Raw genomic sequence first — 22,440 nt, 5'->3', positions numbered from 1 at the left:
GAAGAATGTGAAAAGTTTTGTTTGAGCCTTTAAAACACACACAAAATATACTATCTTCCCTGCGGCTGACATGTGTCATGAGTTAGGCCTAATATTCATGCTGCCATGAAATGAGAGCATGAAACCGTAATCTTTAGTAATTTGAGTTGTTTGGGTATGTTCCAGTAAAGCTGTTAATAAATCGTTCTTTTAATTTACATAGAAAGGCCACCATCCAGTGAACGCTCTTACATGTAAGCCAATATTTGCCAAACTGGACCCTCCAAAGTAGAGCTGTCGGCCCAAAAACCGACAACATGTTGGTGAAGGATATATATATATATATATATATATATATATATATATATATATATATATATGCACAAATATGCAATGAACTCCTCTTGCATGCTATGGGAATTTCATGTTCTAAGATGCAACATACCTGATGCAACACACCTACAACAGAAATGGCTTTTGAACACCCCTGGCTGCCAACTTATTATCAGACAGGGCTCCTGTTCTTAAGAACTGTGCAGAAATTCAGCGGAAGACACTTTTCTTATCACAGGTTCCCCCAATGTGATGTTGTTTCCTGCTGAATTATTGCATACCATATGTCTCTTTTTTAGGCAGAGACACCATTCCACAAAAAGAGTTGGCAACTTCAGTTTTTTTTTTTAAAAAAACAACCTTGGGGTTCTGTGGGATGAAATCCAGTGCCTAGCACAGAGCTTTTATAATTTCAGGCTCAAATGATACATGTAGTAGCCAGGGTCTACAAAGAGCACTGGTGTATCAGAGAGCACTGGTGTACGAGTTACCAGGCCCAGAGCCCAGACTCCGACCTTTCATTTTATTTTATTTTAAAGCAAGTCACTAGCCCATAAAGGAAGAATATTCTGAGGTGAAATCTACAGATAACCTAAGTGATTTCTGAGAGATAAGCCTGCATAGCTGCTCCCACCTTTTTAGGCATGTGACACCAGAGCTGTGACTACTGCAACACCTTTTTGTGCCACCAGGCTATAGGAAACCCTAGAGCAGGCACCCCCAAACTGTGGCCCTCCAGATGTTTTGGCCTACAACTCCCATGATCCCTAGCTAACAGGACCAGTGGTTGGGGAAGATGGGAATTGTAGTCCAAAACATCTGGAGGGCCGAAGTTTGGGGATGCCTGCCCTAGAGCCTTAAAGGGCTGCTATTTCCCCCTACCCTAGAAGTTGGTTTTTAGGGGAAGGAAACAACTGACTTGTTACTCTCCCACACCTTTTGCTTAGTCGGCTCTGAAGACCTGGGACCGAACGAGAAACATGGTGCTCCCACCACTCCTTTACTCTTTGCCCCCTCCCCACTTTGTAACCACACTGTACATAACTCCTCCCCCTCTTTTATCATTGGCTGCTGGCTGCAATAGCGTGGCAACAGCAGAAAGGGCATAGAGGTATGGTCAGGTGGTACCCATTTGCCTCTTGTCGCATCTGCATAGAGATAACCCCTGGAAAGGATGCATTTTAAGATAGTATTTTAACCCAAGGAGAAAAAGTGAGCTTCCTTTAAGAATGTTAATAGTGAGACTCTACCACATTACCCTAGGACCGAATGAAAGCAGCAGAAGCAGCTTTTCAGCCCTTGCTGAAAGCATCTCAGGGGGGGGGGAATGAGAAGAAAAAGCATTTAGTTGAGTTACGAGTCTTAATACTGCAAGATATATGAGCGAGAAGTCCCTGGCACCTCAAAGAAACGAGGATACTATGAAATAAAGATCACAATGACTACATTAAAAACAATTTAAAAAGGTGTTACTTGCAGTAGCTGAAATTTTAATCTTTGCTCAACATACCTACACAGAATCAAAGCTTTGGGAGGAACCACAGGGCTTCCCTGGTTCAGCTTTCCAGCACTGAACCAAAAATTCAACCCCAATCCCTTTCTATACGTTTTCAATAAGCCTCTGGTTGCAGCAATTTTAGATCTTCTCCAGAAGAGCTGTTTGTTTGCTTAATGACACTCTATCTACTCTCCGTTCATCAAAACCTCCTTCTTCTTTCCTCTTATTTAAAAGATGGCCATAGTTAAAGAATGGGGATCAAGGACGACCAGCCTAAACCAAGAGTTTGAAGCCATTTTAAAATGGTTCATTGAAAGCCCTGGTTAGGATTAACTGCACAGATCTAAATATATGTGTGTGTTTGTGGAGAACACAATCCTGGGGCCTGCTAACTACAGCTAAGGGCTTAGGGCCTTAGGCCCTTAAAATGTCAGTAAGTTGACATATTAAATTCTTTCGCTGCCTAAGAATGCGGGATCAGTGCAAGAGTGAGGGCTGCCAAACGTGGGGCTCCTTATCTTCTTCCTGCCACTGCTACCTTACTTCTCTTCTTTGCAGCAGCAGTAGCAGTGCCCGATGCTTTGCTGCTGTAGCCCCGTTCCACCTCAGGCCTTGTTGTTGTTTGAGTGGTGGCAGGACAGGCAGCTTCTCTGCCACCACCCCTTCCTCCTCCCACTCTGAGCCTTGCTCTGAAAAAGACCCATGGAGGTCCTTTCTCATAATGAAGCATTCTTGGTGAGGTGGCCTGGTTGGTGTCTGTGCCGCTACGGTATCTTGCGGCGGCAGTTGAAAGAAGATTAGGCCTGCTAAGATAAACCTAGGCTTCCCCGTCTATATTTAAACAGCCTTTCTCAGCTTAAATGACAAACACAGAAGTGGCACAGCCCCTCTCCAACCTACTTCACTCTGAGAAAGGACCCCCTTGGCCCTTTCTCAAAGCTCATGCAGGACGAGGAGATGGGTGGGCGAGCAGCTGGCCTGCAACCCATCCACTGAACCCAATAATGTGGCAAATGGAGAGCTGGGTAGGGCACAAATTTTCTTCTCTCCTGTTCCTGTTGCATGAAAACAATTGCCCCATTCCCTCTTGCGTGGGGTCAGCCCTGACTACTGTAAATAGCCATTTACCTGGTTATCTGGGTGAAAAAAAGTGATTTACTGGTGCCAAGGTTGGGAAACATTTGTCATATTTGGAAGAGTTTATTAGCTCCCCTCCCCCACCCGCTGCCGTTTCCAGGTCAAATATTGTATATGAATGTCTAACAAAGGTATGAGTACACAAGCAGGCCAGGAAGGATTTTATTGGGCGTATGAGCTACGTAGCAAGAACAAAATATCATTAGAGATTGGAAAATGGATTCAGTGTGGTGTTGCTGTTGTTTTTGCCCAAAGAACCAGAGGAAAAGCTAGTGCCTTAAAGAATACTATATATTCACATTGGATATGGAGTTTTCTTGTAGCTTGCATAGCACATGCATAAACTGCAGATTTGCTGGACAAAAAAAGCATGGGCTCTAGGAGAATAATGAATCTTCATTGCAACCCTGGCTTCAATTTGCAACACGGTGGTCAGGGAAAAGCAGAGCGTGTCTAGGACCAGAGTATATATTATCTTCCCCGCAGATATAAAAACAAACAATCCCAAGCATAGTTGTTGTCTGCAATGGCAGCATGTCATTTTCAGCTCTGGGTATATATTATTCTAAATCCCAGTAATAAAGCACTGAAAAACAAGAGTTTATAACTGAAAAGCCATGAGACCTTTAACTATAGTGGGGAGGATGGGGTTTTCTGAAATACTGAATATGCTAACTTGTGAAAAGTAAATGGTTGAGACAAACTTAATTACAACATGTTAGCAGGGGTAGGGAGAGGCGGAGAACAGCATTACCTGTTTTGCTGTTTCCATTATGGATGCAGCTTCAGCCTTTCCCACTTGTTGAACCATCTTGTAAAACAGGCTCTCCTTTTCTTGTAGCAAAATGTACGGCTCATCATATTCTTTCAGACGTCCTGAATCCAAAACCTGATGAGTCAGCAGAAAGCAAGCCAGTTAACAACAGGTGAAGTTGGGCAACAACAAAAACAAGTACTTTGCTCGGCACAACAGCCCAATGATTTCACATGTGCATGATGAATTTTATGGCCCGAGAGCTGAATGCTCCAGATTCACTTTCAACAGGAAAAGTAAATTAGTGCTGTGAACTACTGTTTAGCAACATGCTGTAACTTAACACCATTTACTGTATTTTTCGCTCCATAAGACACACCTTTTTCCTCCTAAAAAGTAAGAGGAAATGTCTGTGCGTCTTATGGAGTGAATGCATGGTCCCTGTAGCTGGATTGCCCAGGGGCGAAAAGCAGATAGTGCTTTTTTATTTTAAGGAAGAGCTAAAGGCTAACAAGAGGGAGTTGAAAGGAACCCGCTCAGCAGCTGATTGCAAGAGATTCGGGAGGGAGATAAGGGACGCTAGCTCCCTTCCAGGCCCCGTCCCCTTGCCCAGGCCTCCATTGTTGAATGTTCTGCAGAGGGAGGCTGCAGCGACATGTGACTGGTTTATTAGATTATCTGTCTGGAAACTGTAGAAATGGCTCCCTTTCCTTTCCTAAAGAAAATGCAGAACTGTGAGTTGAACCCCATAAAAGCAGGATTTTTTTCCCTTTGCAAGGTAAGCTCAGCAACTTTGAGCTGATCCTCAAAAATGGAGCTTTCCCCCTTTGCAAAAAGCTGCAGAACTGTGAGCTGATCCCCCCCCCAAAACAGGGCTTTTCCCATTTGCAAAAGAAGCTGCACAACTTTGAGCTTATGCTAAAAAAAATGGAGCTTTTCCCCTTTGCAAAAAAGCTGCACAACTGAGCTGATCCACCCAAAAACGGGGCTTTTCCCATTTGCAAAAGAAGCTGCAAGAAGCTGCACAACTTTGAGCTGATCCCAAAAAAACCAGGGCTTCCCCCCTTTCCTCCTCTAAAAATTAGGTGCATCTTTTGGTCAGATGCGTCTTATGGAGTGAAAAATGCGGTAGTTATTATATGTGAAGATTCTTCAGTGGGAGGCTTTTTGGAAGGACTATTCTAGCCCAGAATCCTGCTCTCACAATAGCCAGAGGTGGGAAACTGGGGCTACAAGCACGATGCAATTGCAATGACCTGCTGCTACTCATTTCCCCCCATACATGTATTTTTTTTAATAGAGTATATACTGCATGAGCCAGAACTACTAGAAATATGTCATTAAGGCACTCATCTAGTGGGAAAAAAAGTAAAGGGTAAAGGATCCCTGGACAGTTAAGTCCAGTCAAAGGCGACTATGGGGTTGCGGCACTCATCTCGCTTTCAGGCTGAAGGAGTCGGTGTTTGTCCACAGACAGCTTTTTGGGTCATGTGGCCAGCATGACTAAACCACTTCTGGTGCAACGGGACACTGTGATGGAAGCCAGAGTGTATGGAAACACCTAAACCACAGAGCCACCCAATGGCTGACACAACAGAAATGCCAGCACCTGAAATCTTTTGACTTTCTCAATCCATTGCAGTAGATCACTGGCCTACTCCTAAGTGGGCTTGGGGAGCAATCCTATACACAAGAAGCTGGCATAAAGCAGCCCGGCAGTAAGTTAAGCCAGTATAAAGTTTCATTAGGTCCAAACTCCGTTTGGGAGCAGGCCTAAGCTTGGCAAGGGAAAATCAAGCCTATAAAACAGTGTTTGAGTTACACCACACTTCTTGCCAGCTTAGCTTATGCAGGTTTGTCAGGTCATGTGGCTGAGCAGAATGAGTTTAGGATCCAGCCTAACTCCGCTTTTCTCGTCCTGCCCCCACTTATGACAGCTTAAAATCCACCAGACTCAGCTCAGTGGTGCAAACACACCAGCAGAGCCAAACCGATGTTCCTGTTGGTTGGTTTGCACTGCACTGACCTCCCTTGTCAGTTCTTTCTCCTGGTATGCAGTGACTCAGCTGCCGGGAGGTCAGGTGAATGCCACTTCAACACTCTGTCCTGCTACTGGTGGGTTTTACTCCACTACATATTCTTTGGTCTGTAGCCTGTATCTGTGTCATTTAGCTCAATAAATATCACACAACACTGCAAATATTCTCAACCTGTATTTTAACTTCTCACCACTGTTATCTCCTGTTTAAGATATACAATGATACATTATCAAAGTTACATATTCATTGCAATCTTTTATTTACTAGAGTTAATCATAATTAAGAGAATCTTTCTTCAGAGTTTAAGGATAATTGAATCTTTCATGTACACACAGTATTGGCACAACAATTAAGATGTCCTATAATTCGGCATTTCAATGTGTAATTTTAAAGAAGGATAGCTCTTTATTGTGTAACCACTCCCTTTGAAATGTAAGAGGGGAAAATCTAGTCCATAAATATAGGCTTCACTCTCTTCTGTGAAGAGTTACATTTGCTTGGCCCCAAACAGAGCATAAAAAGTCCCACCCTCAGTCCATATATTTGCTTCTTTAAAAAGACGGTTTGAAAAAAGATTTTAGGTGGCTGTATCGGCTGTCAGTTTCTGATCTTGCCCCTTCTAAGCTGTGCTCCTAGAACAGAACACCGTCCCAGACAAAAACAACTTCTAACCATCTTTTTTGTCTCATGGTCATGCAGTGCCACCCATGACCCCCACAAAAAAAAAAAGAATTTGAGCTGCTGCGGGTCTTTTTTACCTACAACATGGCACAGGAAAATGGCTGTAGGTTGCTTTGGTACTGACAACCGCTACTGATCTGGGGAGACTCTTCTCGCTAACCTCACTTTGTTGCCTTGTTAAAATGAACACATATGAACCAGAGCATAGTAAGAACAGATGGTGCTAAAAAGTGAATATCCCCTCTTGTTTCCAAACATTTTGCAAACGGAAAAGGAAAAAACGAATCTGTTGTCATGTAGGGATGGGAGACTGGTGTTCACATGTGCAGCAACACACATTTTTCACTCTGAAATATGTAACATTCCTCAATCATATATCAAATTAGAATATTTAAATGGCACGAGGCACAACCAGAAGCCATGACAAAATGGGTCGTTTGTTTGAAATGAACAGAAAACAAATGCAGTTTCTTGTTGCCCTCCATTTTTATTATTGCTCTATTATAGCACCTTAGTTACAAGGATGTTAAATAGTCAACCGTGTGCTACAAAACTCCGCAATGAGAGTTATGAATATTAAGCACGTTTGCTGATATCGCTTCATTAGTTTTGCCTTCCAAATTTGGAGATTCAAAAAAGAACCGGTATCCTGTTGGGGTTGGCAAAGACCAGGAGAATAGGAGGATTTAGGATTTAAACCTGTTGAAGCAGAGCCTAGGGAAGAGAACAGGTTTGCATAACACGTAATCCACCCAGTCAAATGCAGCCCAGCAGACACATCTCATGTGTAAATATATACTGAATATTTTAAGAATTTATATATAAAGACATCAAGTGGCTTCTAAGATTTGTTTCACACATGCCTCACTATCGTCATTACACCAGAAGTACAGTGCCAGCACGTCACCAAAACAAAAGACTACAATCACTGCTACTCCTAACTCCAAAACAAAGCCTGGGGGACTGGTGGCTGAAATACCATGATTCCACAAGTTGAACTGCCCTAAGACACCCCCGGGTATAGGGCAATATATAAATTCAATAAATAATAATAAATAATCCACCATAGCTGGTGTTCTGACTCGCCTACTGTTAGTTTTTCAGAAAATGTGATCTGCCAATTTCTCATTCTCCACTCCAAATGTTTGGCAACCCCCTCCCCCAATTTCACAGCCCCACTCAAGCAGGCTTGTTCCCTGGTGGGCTTGATTTGGCTTGACAGATCACAAGTTATGCAGGTTCAGAATGAGCAGCACTGGAGGGTTGGGATGGAGCTGCAAAGATGAATAATTCTGATCAGCCCCCTCTTGAATTTCCCATGGCACCACCCATACGTCCTTCGGTTTTCTCCCTGGCTACTTGGGTTAGAAATTTGCTTTCAAATATAACCAGAAGATCAGACACATAAGGTGCTTAATTCTGTGGCAGCTCCCATGTTTATGCAGCCAACCCAAAAAAACACGCAGGATACAAAATCTGGCAATAGGCGCGCACACAGATGCACCGAAACGAGACAAGGGACCGGGCAGCTGCCAGGGTTGTTGTTGTTTTATCTAAGGGGCCTGCGACCTGCTCGATCCCCACCCCTTTTCAGAGTCCCCAGCTACTTGGAATTTAATTAATTTCCCAACCATGTTTCAATTGATCATCTGCAGCAGCAGGGGAAAGCTGTGGTGAAAAGATCAGGTGTGATTTCACGAAGACTGCAAATGTTCCAGCCGCTGGGCTGCCAAAGTTTTGTGGAACGAAATGGTTAAAGGGAAGGGGGTGTGGGGTGTGAGGAAGCCAAAAAGAGCAGCCTCTTGTGCGATTATGTTATATTTCAGAATAGCACCTGATGTCAAGTCGCAGATGTCAAAGTAGGGCCTAGGGCAAGGGATAGGCGCTTCTATTCCAACGAACGCATATATAAATTATAATCAAAACCTAATACTTTGGCCAAGTTTCTGACATTCCTGCTCAGGCTGAGAACTCTAGGAGATGAACCCAGAGGAACAAAGGTGTGTGTGTGTGTGGGGGGTTACCTCTAAGGCTAGTGAAAAGAGCAGCAGAATCCAACCCTTAACTATGTGTACTTTAGTGTTGTCATCAAAATTACACCCAGATTGAGGAGAGAGCTCTTCCTACGGAACATGACAACTTAATTTTTTACTCCAGACAGTGCCACAGAATGCAACTGCTACATTCGTCTTCATATCCCAGACAGACTCAGCGTCATTGCAAGACAAGACAGGAATAATCCGAAAGGAGAGGGAGGCAGTAATATTCCAGCATAGAACCTGAGCTCAGGAGAACATGATTTGAGTACCAGATTTCATGGGAATTAATTGGTGTGACCTTTTCTTTGCTCCCGCTATTCCTACAGAGGTATCGATTGCACTCTTCACATGGCTTCAGGTATGCTCCAAACCTGAAAAGATGAGTTCTGAATGTTTAACCAGCTCTCGGGATGCTGTCCTAGCCCCCTGCTACTGCCCCCTTTTATATTTTCCTGGTTGCACAATTCCTCCTAGCCATTTAAAAATCCAAAGAATTCCAGAATGCAACCATTTCTTTAATTACGGTAAGCAGAAACAAAACAAACAAAAACCCCATACAAAAAAAAACCAAATTCTCCAATAATAATATAATGTTTTATTAACATTGGTGATATCATAGAATTGTAGAGTTGGAAGGGACCCTAGCAATTATCTAGTCCAGGGGTAGTCAATCTTTTTATACCTACCGCCCACTAATGCATCTTTCTTGATGGTAAAATTTCCCTATCGCCCACCAGTGCTCGATGGGAGGAGGATTCAGCTTGTGCCGCAGAACCCCCTACCACCCACCTAGAATCCTGAAACGCCCACTGGTGGGTGGTAGGGACCAGGTTGACAACCCCCGATCTAGTCCAACGCCCTGCAATGCAGGAATATACAGCTGTCCCATATGGGGATTGAACCTGCTACCTTGGCATTTCAGCACCACGCTCTAACCAACTGAGCTATCTCAATTGGGTTTTCTTCATTTTGAAAGTCATGATATTGGGTTTTACTCAGAGCTTGTTGTTGGCATCTGTCCGTCTCGAGAGACAATGGAGTGCACCTCAGGGGGTGAAGCCAAACCGCTAGAGAATCACTGTGGCTGCAGAGATCGAGAACTCATATGTAACTGCCCTCTCCTGTGTTGTTTTTGCTGCATTAGCAGCACAAAAGTGACCTCTCTGAGGGGTGCATGGGTGTTGGGGAGGGGTAGTCGGTACCTCTGGTGGAGAACATGTTGTGATCCTTCTGGGGTAGTCTGTCCACCTTTGTTTTTATGAGCTCTCACCCGTGGCTCCTAGAAGCTGTCAGCATGTGACAGTTGCCACACCCTGGGAAACGGCTTTGACTGGCTGGCTAAACCAGGTGAGGGTAGCTGATGGGTCTCAAACCCTTGGTGAGTTAAGGACTTCCCCTGCATGCAAAGACAGACTCTGGTGGATTGAGCAGGCAAGACCAATGGTGGGTCAAATGGTCAAGAAGGTGGTCACTGCAAGTGTTGTAGAGGGAAATGGAAGGCAGATGGGACTCATCCACCTGGGGAGCCCATCAAGGAGAAGGGAAACTCTGATCCTAAACCTCTAGTGCCTTGCAGCTGTATTAATTTGTCAGAAAGTCTTCACGAGTAAACTCCATACCTGCTACCTTGCAGGACATCTCTGAGAGAAGAGAAAGCTAAGGAGGAAACCCTACACAAATCTGGAGTGGAGTCCTTAAAACAGTTGGATGGATGGTTTTGATGGATGTAATAATGGAATACTGGATGGTTTATTTTATGTGAAATATGCAGGGATTTATGGTATGCACCTATATTTTAAGGATGTTTAAATGAGTATTCAAAATTGTTAAACAGAAAATTAAATAAAAATTACACACACACACAGGAGCTGATCAGAGTTGTAATCCAAATAATGTGCAGGACACAATGCTGATCTAATGCTAACACTCTTACTAAAGTACATACTAACCTTCTTTTTCTTTTTTACAATGCTCAATAGGAAAGTCGGTATGTAAAGGGTTCCCTGAAGGTAGAACGTTTAAAAACCACTGCCTTGAAATAACTCTATGCTATTCCAAAATTCCACCGCTCAACTAAATTTGCATAACTAACCTCCTCACATGCTGTTTAGCAGTAGGAATTGCCAAGGAGAACACAAATCATAATAAGCCACAATCATGCCTAAAGCTGTTACACACCTGGATATTTTGTTTACCTGGTAAAGTGTTGGGGAAAGATTAATGTAGTTTGAAGGGGGGAAAGCACTTGCAAGATGACCTACAAAGCCAAACATAGATTCACCGCACACATTATTTCCTTCTAGCCACTAGATGGTATCAGAGCAAATATCCCAAGCTGAAAATTTAGAAGTTAACAGTACAGTGGAACCTCGGTTTACGACTACCTCGGTTTACGAACGCTTTGGCAAGCGTATGCCGTGGACCCGGAAGTGTTTACATCCGGGTTCCACGGCGTTCAATGCGCAGAAGCGATCTGCGCAGCGTGTGTGTGTGCAGAAGCGCTCAATCGGCGCTTCACGCACACGCGTGCCTTCGGCGAGCGAACACCTCTGCGGAACGGATTGTGGTCGCAAACTGAGGTACCACTGTATTTAAGGAACGTAAAGCACATCTAAGGTGTGCATCTCACACTAATTATTAATTATCATGTACAAGACTTAACAATGTAGTGAAACTCCAATGTCCACAATAAAATCACAATAAAAGTAGAAACTTTTATTTCAGCAGCAATGGGACTGCACCTATTGTTAAATAGGGTCACAAAACTAAGACATACAGCAGGGGTTAAATTATTCCACTAGTGTATTCCAAAAGCCTGGTAGAAAAGATAGGGTTTTACTTGGCTTCTAAAACTGGAAAGAAATGCTACCTAGTGGGTGTCTTTGGGAGATGTAATCCCAAACTGTGGCACTTCCACAAAGACACCTTTGATTGAATCAGAGGCTTACTTGGGCACCTGATGGAGCAGCTGATGATCAGAAAAGCCATTGCCCAGGCTGTTTTATCACTTTATAGAGAGTGACTAATCTACGGTAGCACCTAAAACAGAGTCTGGAAATCAGACAGATGGCCAATGCAACTGGTCCAAAATCAAAGTAAAACCAGCCCTCCGGTCTTCTCTCAGTAGTAATTCAACTGCAATATCTTTAACTTCCAAACTGTTTATTCAATGGGAATCCCGGCCTCGAATGCAATAATGGCATCATTCTGCAACGAGGTCCGTGGTCTCCAGGAAGATGTGCAGCTGGCATATTAGAACAATACGTATCCACTCCTGATCATATACAATTCCCAAATTAAAATTAACCAAGCAGCCAACTTATCAGCAACAGTAGAATGTTTAAAATAACCTTTGTTAAAAATAAAAAAACCAGAAGCTTTTCTTTTGGGAATTATAGGGACAGAACTACATAAACTGTATAGAAACTTATTCATATATGCGACTACAGCGGCAAGAATGTTACGTGCCCCAAATTGGAAAGAAGCAGAAGTCCCAGCAAAGGAAGAATGGATACAAAAAACTTATGGATCATGCAGAAATGGCGAAACTTGCCAGAAGAATGAGGAATCAAGATAACAAATCTCTAATAAAAGAATGGAAATGGTTTATTAAATATTTACGGATAAATTATAAACAGATAAAAACATCGGCAGGTTTATTTTAACAACCTGCAGTTTTATAAGAATATATTTTTAAGGAGATGAAAAAATGAACAAATTATCTGAAGAAGTGTGCATGCACACAAAAGCTCATGCCAATGACAAACTTGGTTGGTCTCTAAGGTGCTACTGGAAGGAATTTTTTTATTTTGTTTCGACTACGGCAGACCAATATGGCTACCTACCTATAAGTTAATTTGGATATGCAAAAGATATTAGAAGCAAATTTAAGGACCTGCAGAAAGAGGGGGAAGGAAGTCGTTTTGAAATGTCAAAACGATTGTAAAATTAGTGAAATGTATAAAATTGGTGAAATGAATAAACTTGAAAAGTATAAATAAAAAAAAGTGGTAGCAGAAAAAGAACAATAAGTATCCACTCCTGATCATATACACTTAGATAGAGGGACAGTGGAATAGTGGGACAAGCAATCCCGCCTTCCCCAAATTAAAATGAACCAAGCAGCAACAGTGGAATGTAGTGGAATGTATCAGCAACAGTGGAATGTAGGAACCTGCCATGACCACTGGTCCATCAAGCTCACTACTGTCTGCACTGACTGGCAGAAGTTCTCCAGGGTTTCTGGCAGGGGAACCTCCCGGCCTTATCTGAAGACGCCATGGATTGAATGAGGGACTTTCTGCATGCAAATCAGATGTGCCATGACTGAGCTATGGCTGTTCTCCAGCGGGAAAAGTCTTGGGACCATCCCAGTTTACAAGCTGATTTCCACCCACATCTCCTGGAAAGGAATTGTGTGTTCCTGGTACAATTGCATCAATCAGTGGAGCGGCAATAAGACTGGGAAAACTTGGATCTGTAAAAGGGCAAAAGAGTAGAGTGGTGCCTCGACTTATGAATTTAATCCGTTCCGAAGGCACCTTCGTAGGTTGAAAAATTCGTAAGTCGAAAAGCGCCATTGGAAATGCGATTTCCCATAGGAATGCATTGGAAACGGAAAAACTTGTAAGTCGAAGCAACCCCATCTAAAAATTCATAAGTTGAAAAAACCCTATCTAAAACCGCCGCAGTTATTGTTCAGATGTCGAAAAATTCGTAAGCGTGCGGCCATTTGCCCGTTCGTAAGTCGAAAAATTCGGTTGTTGAGTCGTTCGTAAGTCGAGGTACCACTGTATCGGGAAATAATTCATAATGAATGGGGGGGGAGTTTGAAAGTACTTTAAAAAATATATAGTCCATTTTGTTGGGGACAATTCAGACAGAAATTCCCAGGTGTCAAAAGAAGTTATTTATGTATGCCACTACTGTGACCTGTGTTTTGTTAGCCCCAAAATGGAAAACGAGCGAGGTCCCAACTAAAGAAGAATGGCAACTTAGGGAATATGCGCAGCTTGGGAACTTAACATATAGAAAAAGAGAACAAGAATAACATATGTTTAAAGAAGATTGGAAAAAGTTTATTGAATATATGGGGGAAATTGTGTACATTTGAAAATGTGGGCAGCATTAATATAAATTAAACAGTCTAAATAAGTTTTGATGGATGTAATAATGGAATACTGAATGGCTTAGTATATATAAAATATGCAGGGATTTATGTTATGCAAAATGAACCATGGAAAAAGAAGAAGAGAAGTCATTGAGATTTTAAGGTTGTTTAAATGAATATTCTAAAATGTAAAACAGAAAAATTAATAAAAATTATGGGGGGGGGGAGAGAGACTGGGAAAACTTGAGTGGATGACTCCAATAGTGAGATTTGATATAGAGTTCCCTTTTTGCAGATAACCGATACTTGAATCTCTGGATTACAACTGGTGCAACTGTAAAACCAAATTTTCAAAACTCTTATTTTTTTGAGCAAACGGGTGTGTGTGTGTGTGGAGACGGACATGAGTGCGGCTTTTTCACATGCTTTTGCACAAACAATGTGGAATGTTAACATTCTAATTCTAATCTGAAAACCTGCCCTCTCTACTGGTTTTGTAAACTAGTTTCAGAAGTGAACAACCCGCTGTCTAATGAGGTGAGACAGAATATAGATCATCTCTGTAATTAGTTCCAGGAACTCTTCTTAGAAGATGGTGATTATCTAAACCCACGCCAGTTAGGACTCGGGTGACATTTTGGCAGAGACCGTTTTAGCAGCCCTGGAAAAAGATCTATGATGTGCACCCTACATTCCAGTGTTTTATTTTTGGGTGGAAATATTTCTGTTTTGTAAGTAAGCACATTAGTGACAATGAATGAATGTTGACCACAAGTTAAATATTAAACGAGCCTGGCAGTTTCTAAGGGTTTTTTGTTTTTCTTTTTGTTTTCTTCACTAAATACAAGCAAAATAAACATCAGAAAGTCTCCTAATGCAAACTGAAAGTTTTCCAAAGCAAATTGTCTTATGCAAACTTCCCAGCTCAAAATTTTCTAGAAAACCCACATCACCGGACCACAGTTAGACAAGAGGAATACAAGCTCACTTTTACTTCTAGACATTTTAACGGGTAGGGAAGAAAATTGACTATCAGGTTTTTCTAGATCATAAGAGAAAGTTGAGGCTGGGGAGTAGTTCCATAACAGTTCCACTCCTGTCTACATCTAATCTGATTTGGCCACAATAAGGAAATTTTGTCCATGATTATTTTCCACCTAGTCATTTCAACACGTTGCAAAATTTATAATTCCAAAATACAGAAGCACTTTCACTTACTCAAGATTAAATATACTGCCTTCAGCTGTACTTGAGAGTCAATTTCAAAAAATCCCGCTGGAAAAATGGTTATGTCCATGTGGAGATGGCATTATTGAATCAGTAGCTCATGTGCTTCTAAGCTTGCACTCTTTATAAAGATTTGAGGAGTGAGGTCCTCTAATATCAGGTCAATCAACCATTGCTACTGTGTCCTTCCATCTAGCAGATCAAGATAATCAGGTGACAGCAAAAACTGCATACTGTAGCTAAGTTTTTACCTCTGTCTTCAGTACATTTTATTTTATTGCTATGGCTAGTGTCTGATGCAAATAAAGATTCTTCTGATTCCTGCCTACATCAGTGCCAGACAGTGAATTCTATCTGATAGGCTTTGAACTTTGAGATACTGCATGATTCGATGTTGCATCCATTTGATGGCAAGGGAGAGAGGCGGTGTAAAATTCTGGGGTGGGGAGTCATGACAATATTTAACACTACTTTTAAAATGTTTTCATTAAACTCCCGAGTAGAGGCAAAAATCTTGAGCAAATGAGAAAAGACACAAACTGAAGCTTAACCCAGACAAGACAGAGATGTTGCAAACAGCTCAAATTGCAGATGGGCAGGGTAGTCTACTCAGTATGAAGTCAATATAACAGAAGATTTAGTGAGACATGTGTAATATTTTGTAGGATGTTTTTAACTGAAAGGAGAGAGAAGTTGTTCCCCATGTTGCAGAGGCTCGACTGGCAATGTGAAATACATAAGTAACTGTGATGTGAAATAACAGAATGCTAGAGCACTTCTAGACTTAACCATGACAGGATTTGTAGCACGTTACATGTGTTAATTGGCTTACCAATGCCACAATGTATGTGCTGCCTACAACTGTTCTTGTGAATTACCTCTATTACATACATAATTATGCCTGGCTTTACTTTTCTACATTTCGTTTAGCTCTGCACCTGACTTACAATCACCAGCACCCCACAAAAAAAACAACCAACCAAGTATATATACTTGACAACTTAGGCTCCCTGATGAAGTGGACTATAGTCCCCAAAACGCATAATAAATCTAACCTTTAAGATGCTGCAACACTGTTTGTTGTTTTTTCAGCAAGAGACTTCAAGAGTTTTTGCTATGGTAATAAAGAATAAGATTTATAAGGACATTGGCTCAATCAAGCTAATATTTTTCCTACTCAATTAACTTTTATCAGCTAACTTATATTTATCAGCTAACTTATATGTCATTTACTGGTTTACCTTTAATAAAAGTACCAAGCCTTCTCCATTACACAACAATTTGTTTTCACAGGTTTCTATGTGCAGGGTATCCTCCCCCTGTCTTTTGCCTTTTCTCTATTTTTCCTCTTTTTTAAAAAAAGTCACATACCACAAATATCTCCAACAAAACTGGTCTACAGCTATTGTGGCTCCAGTTGGGGGAGCAATGACCCACCTGAGGTATTGTCATGGACTGGTTAGATGCAGAAGAATGGTGGAAAGGCACCAGCTGGGGAATGCCCAAGGGAAGAAGGCTCAGAGCCTGGGGGTTGGTGGTGGGACGATGATGGGGAGAAGAGGGTGCAGACTGGGAGGAGAAGGTATCAGAAGCAGAAGAGGTAACAGAGCTTTAGTGAGTGGGGGGAGAGAAGTCCAGACTCAGTGGCAGAAGCTGAAGCAGGAGAGGAGAGAAATCAAGAGGCAGAAATGAATCCGGCTGATGAAGAGGCATGGGTGTCTCCCTATACTGCCGCTATAAGCTCCCCTCCTCACTGGTCTCCCAGAAACAGGAGGGGCATGAAGAGAGCAGAGGATGTTAGTTTCATGCAGGTGCCGTCTCAGATTGCTTGGGGAAAACCTTGGAGAGGAGGAGACTTAGGCAACTGTGGAGAAGCGGGGACCTTCAGTCCCTGCAGCTGCTTCATGGGGGCAAGTCCTCCCAGAGGTGGTTTGCTGTGCTTGTTAGGCCTGACCCTCTGTGCAGATCCTGGATTTGCTAATAAAGCTCGGTGTGGTCTATTGATGGCTCACTCCTCTCAGGTATACGCATGCACTTTAAAGCACATTTGAAACACATTGTCCTCTCAAAGAATTCTGGGTACTGTAGTTTACTCCTCCCAGTTATGATTCCCAGCAACCCAGTGGGGTATTAACAACAACAAAACAAACTAACAAACAAACTACAGTGCCCAGAATTCTTTGAGGGGAGGGAAAATGTGTTTCAAATGTGTTTTAAAGGTACTGGGGGCATGCACAGGTGTAGATCAATGGTCCTCCTTTGCTTCTTTTGACTAAATCAATTAAAAACTTGGCTGGCAATCTCACACATTAAATTTCCAACAATGAGGAGAAGGCGTGAGCATTACCAATTAGGTGCCTTGTTCTGGTGAAGACACTCATTCTGGGCATCCCACTGAAACTCTGAGCCTGACTCTTTCAGGAGATCTTTTAGTGGTGCCAATTTGTCTGTGAGGTGTGGTTTTGACTTGGCAAGGCAAACGATCAATCCTAATACATTTCCCAGCTCAGCTGAAATCTTGATAGTGCCTCCTTCGGAAATTGCCACTGTAGTTCTAGGTCAAGCTCAAAGCCTACACAGGCTGTTTTATGTTTCCCCCTAACTAGTAATATGCCATATATGCATCTAATTATCTTTAACTTTTGTTAAAGTGGCGCTGTGGGTTAAACCACAGAGCCTAGGGCTTGCTGATCGGAAGGTCAGCAGTTCGAATCCCCGTAACGGGGTGAGCTCCCATTGCTCAGTCCCTGCTCCTGCCAACCTAGCAGTTCAAAAGTACATCAAAGTGCAAGTAGATAAATAGGTACCTCTCTAGCGGGAAGGTAAACGGCGTTTCTGTGCGCTGCTCTGGTTCGCCAGAAGCGGCTTAGTCATGCTGGCCACATGACCCGGAAGCTGTACACCGGCTCCCTCGGCCAGTAAAGCGAGATGAGCGCCGCAACCCCAGAGTCGTCTGCGACTGGACTGAACGGTCAGGGGTCCCTTTACCTTTACTCTAAACTATGGCATTAAACTAGCATATTAGAGAATATTAGAACAATTTTCATTGTTTCAGTGGGATACCTTGACGGTCAGACCTACCAGGTCTCTTCTAACTGTGGATTTGCTAGGTTATGGGTAGGCAACCTAAGGCCCAGGGGCCAGATGCGGCCCAATCGCCTTCTCAATCCGGCCCGCAGATGGTCCAGGAATCAGCGTGTTTTTTACATGAGTAGAATGTGCCCTTTTATTTAAAATGCATCTCTGGGTTATTTCTGGGGCATAGGAATTCGTTCATATTTTTTTTGCAAAATATAGTCTGGCCCCCCACAAGGTGTGAAGGACATTGGACTGGGCCCCTGCTGAAAAAGTTTGCTGACCCCTGTGCTAGGTCTACAATTATTTCCCTACCTGACAGGGGTGTCGTGCAGCTTAATTAAGATTTACAACAAGCTCTACGATTCCCAGATGAAAGGTACTATATAAGAGCAAAAAAAAAAAGCTATTACTCATTGGTGTGATCATCTTGGGACAGTATCACCTTACACAATAGAGATTCTCTCAATGATTCTGAGCTGTTTGAAGTTTGATAAGCATATTTATAATTAAAAGAAAGATATTGTGGAGATACTCTCCTCAGGGCGTCGCTGGGATTGCGAAACCAGAAGTATGACTTTGGAGAAGAGAATAAGCTAGAATTAAACAGCTCCTAAGGCCAATTCTGTCTGCAGTTGTGTAAAGCACATTCTTTTCTTCCTTTTGTTCTCTAAGGAGGCTCCTCTCATTAGGTAAAATAAAACCTGATGAAAAATGAAGGTGAGTTGTCACCCTGATTCAAGCTTTAATCACCACACTAACATACTATAATCAACTTCATGCCATTTGCTGATGGCCTTTTCAAGGGGGGGGGGGCAAACCTTTCAGTTTCTCTTTCGCCCCTCTCAGACTAAGGGCAAAAAAATTAACAGCTGTACCTATTTACCGTAACTAAAAGGTGCACGTAAAGGACTTCTGTTCCTTCTCATCAATTTAATGCGACCCTGCTTTTCTTGAAGAACATTTTATTATATCTGTAGACTTCCCAGGCTTTATTTCCTCCCGTTCGTTTGGTTTTTTTTTTAATGTAGATCATATACAGGTGAAACTCGGAAAATTAGAATATTGTTGAAAAGTGCATTTATTTCAGTAATGCAACTTAAAAGGTGAAACCAATCTATGAGATAGATGCATGACATGCAAAGCAAGATATGTCAAGCCTTTATTTGTTGTAATCGTAATTATTTGTCATTAGGCGGGTCAATTATAAGTGGAATGTAATCAGGGCCGGCCCTAAGGCAAGGCTGGGTGGTGCAATGCGCCAGGGTGCCGGGCCGCCAGGGGGGGCGCACTGGGAAACAGGACCGGGGGGGCGCGCCGGAGGGATCTTCGCACCACGGCACCAGATATGCTTAAGACGGCCCTGAATGTGATTAATGAAATGTAGTAGCATTTATTTTTGTATTATTGTAACTATATGTTTTATTACTGTGGAATTTCCAAAAGAAAGCATTTGTAAAAATTAAAAGAAAAAGAAAAAATAATAAGTTGCATTACTGAAATAAATGCACTTGTCGACAATATTCTAATTTTCCGAGTTTCACCTGTACAATTTCTTTCCTTTTAAAAATAAGACTTTATATAGGGACCTTTTCTAATATTATAATATTGACTGTGTCCGTATATTTATGTATAAAATGAATTATGACGACAGTGGAACGTTGCTAGGTGTGAAACCAGAGTTCTGCTAGAAAAAGGTATGTTTGACAACAGATGGCCCCCCTGCCTGATGTGCTTGCCAACCCCAACCCCTTTGCCAACCCCCTTGTCCCACACCTGACAGCCACAGATGTCAAGGTGTGGATGGACTATGTGACAGCATAAAGCATCAATTTTACATATGTGTGTGTGTGTGTGTGTGTGTGTGTGTGTGTGTGTATCAGAAGGTATAAGCATGCACACACACAGCCCTCAGAAGCAAAGAGCTATGTTAACAGGTCGTCATAGATGTTATTTGTATCATGCAAGATCAGATTACACTAACATTTAGAGTAAAAGGAAAAATCGTTTTACGGAGAGCTTTGTGAGAATGTACCTTTATAATTCACACGCAACGATATCCTGAGGAGTCATGAAATGCTAACATTGTCCCCATCTATAGCATAATTTAACAGGAGTGCATTTACATGAGAGCTTCACCTTGGAAGAACGACAGTCAATGTGCAGTGACTGATTTTTGCCTATTGAAAATGGTTTTGTGAACCTTTATCTAATGTATTTTGGCTCTTCTCCTCTGCCACTCAAATCTACAGTAAGAACTTCCAAGCAGCTGATGTATGTAAAGAAATAAGGATCTCGAGATAAACAACAACCATAGGATAATAAAAAATTGCTAATAGGGGCTGGGAAACACAAAGTAATACAAGGTTGATGGGATAACAAGGGCATAATGACTTTGTACAGAAACTAGGCTACAATCCTCAAAATGTTCTTCCACCAGCACAGGCACCATCTAAATAACAGGGCTGGTGGTGGAGCACTGCTTTTAAGCTTTGGGCTGTTAACCGTGGTTGAAGACTCACAAATGGCAAGCTAATTCCTCAAGCACAAAGGGAAACTGTCTTTAGTAATCAGAGAACAAACAGCTGGAGAAGAAAGGAGATGTCTAATTTGTCTTCCTTTTTATTTTGCGGCAACTGAGTCAATCAAAAACCAACAATTAGCTGTTATTAAGACTATGCCATATTTAATGAAACAGAGAGGGGGGGGACACAACACCATTTCTCAAACAGCAATCTCAACCTTACTGGTTAATAGCACTTTATGAGCCAAAACCTGGACATTTATTTATTTTTAAAATTAAATTAGGTAGGTCACTGCCATTTCCTAACCAGTCTCTTCAAGCCTTTTTGAGGAAAACAAAACATTACTGCAGTCGGGAAAAGTTTTTTAAAAGTAGTATACAATATTCAACAGAGACCTCAAAAGCTACTCATGCAGTGAAAGGAAAGGACCGCTCTGCAAAAAACATCCTCAGAGCATAGCTGCCAAGTACCCTGTTTCCCCCGGGAAACCCTCGTTTTTTTCTTACCTTTTCCCGGCAGTCCCCCGTATCACTTCGTCTCCCGTTATTCTCCCTTATGTTCTCCTGCCGGCGGCCTGTTTTTTCTGATTTGCCCATCTATGGGCACCGAAAATGGCCGGCGCTGGCTTCAAAAGTCGCGTCTACGCATGTCCGGAAGTGCGTAGGCGCGACTTCCGGTGTCGGCGGTGGCCACGTGGCTGCCGGTCCCGGATTCTGCAGTCCGGGACTTGGCAGGTATGCCTTAGAGTCCTGCTACCTGAGGTCCAACTTACTGGGGATTTCAGAGCAGCTGAAAGAGCCCCGAAATTAGAAGCTACTATTGCCAATTTGAGCAGTGGGGCCAGCCATGGTTGATCCGCACTCTGTTCAAACTATCTTATTCTGCAGGGTCAAACTCAGAGGGGTGGGGGAGACAGAGTTTTGCAGCAGAAGGCCAACCCTTCATGGTGCTATTTGGATGACACCTGATATTACAAACCCACTTTTACAACTGTTTAAATTGATTGCGCTTTCCGTCTCTGGGCTAGCCCAGAAATGGAAAGAAGAAAGAGCCCCTACCAAAGAGGAATGGCAAACTAAGCTGATGGATGATGGCATGGCAAAATGGCGAAGCTGACCAGAAAGCTCAGGAACCAAGAAGACAAAAACTTCAAGAAAGAATTGGGAAAATGTATAATTAATTTAGGAGACCACTGTAAGCAGATGAAAACATTATCAGGATTATTATAACACTTGTAGTCTAGCAAATACGATGGATAATATGGATAGATATAAAATATAGATTATGACACAATATGCAGTTGAAAACGTTGACATTAGGACCCATTGAGGGGATGGGGGGAAGTCATTAGATTCAGAGAAATCTCTGTATATGGAAATGTATTTGGTTTCGTTATAAATTTATATTTGGGGGGGGGAATTACCCTCAAAAAATTGATTGATTGGGGGAGGGGGCGGTAAAAAAAATCAATACTTAAATGAATATATACACATAGGATTAAAACAATAAAAAAGGAGCTCACCCAGCCTTGAAGCATATAGTGCAGGCATCCCCAAACTGCGGCCCTCCAGATGTTTTGGCCTACAACTCCCACGATCCCTAGCTAACAGGACCAGTGGTCGGGAATGATGGGAATTGTAGTCCAAAACATCTGGAGGGCCAAAGTTTGGGGATGCCTGATATAGTGCAAGACTGAAAACGGCATTCTGCTTTCATCTGCCTGCCTGCCTGCCATTTATATTGTAGCCCTAGAAGAAAGCAGACTAACCCTATCCTCTGACAGTCGGGTGTTAATTTTACATTTGTACGCAGCCATAGTTTCTGAAAAATGGTATTCAGCAAAACTGCATCCTTCCCTTTCCCAAGGTAAAGTGTGCCAAAGCAGAGACAGTCCCTCCTCCTTATGCCTTAGGGTTTTTAAGATGTTGCTCACCATAATCCTGTCACTGTCGATGATTGTGTTCAGTCTGTGGGCAATGGTCAACACGGTGCACTGGGCAAACTTTTCACGGATTGTCTTTTGAATCAGCTCGTCCGTCCTGA

The 22,440-nt window shown here is 42.4% G+C and overlaps 1 protein-coding gene across 2 annotated transcripts in view; it reads right to left on the bottom strand.

Moving 5' to 3' along the window:
• ABCC4 (ATP binding cassette subfamily C member 4) overlaps positions 1-22,440 on the bottom strand; it is a 146,492-nt gene that overhangs the window by 1,199 nt on the left and 122,853 nt on the right. For both annotated transcript variants that reach the window (XM_035114283.2, XM_035114284.2), the window contains 2 exons: positions 22,331-22,436; positions 3,702-3,836 (listed from right to left, as the gene is read on the bottom strand). In XM_035114283.2, coding sequence (XP_034970174.1) covers positions 3,702-3,836; positions 22,331-22,436 — 241 coding nt within the window. The remainder of the gene's footprint in view (positions 1-3,701; positions 3,837-22,330; positions 22,437-22,440) is intronic.

The sequence above is a fragment of the Zootoca vivipara genome, chromosome 4, assembly GCF_963506605.1.
Source record: "Zootoca vivipara chromosome 4, rZooViv1.1, whole genome shotgun sequence".
NCBI lineage: Eukaryota > Metazoa > Chordata > Lepidosauria > Squamata > Lacertidae > Zootoca > Zootoca vivipara.
This window is presented reverse-complemented; position numbering and strand designations above follow the sequence as displayed.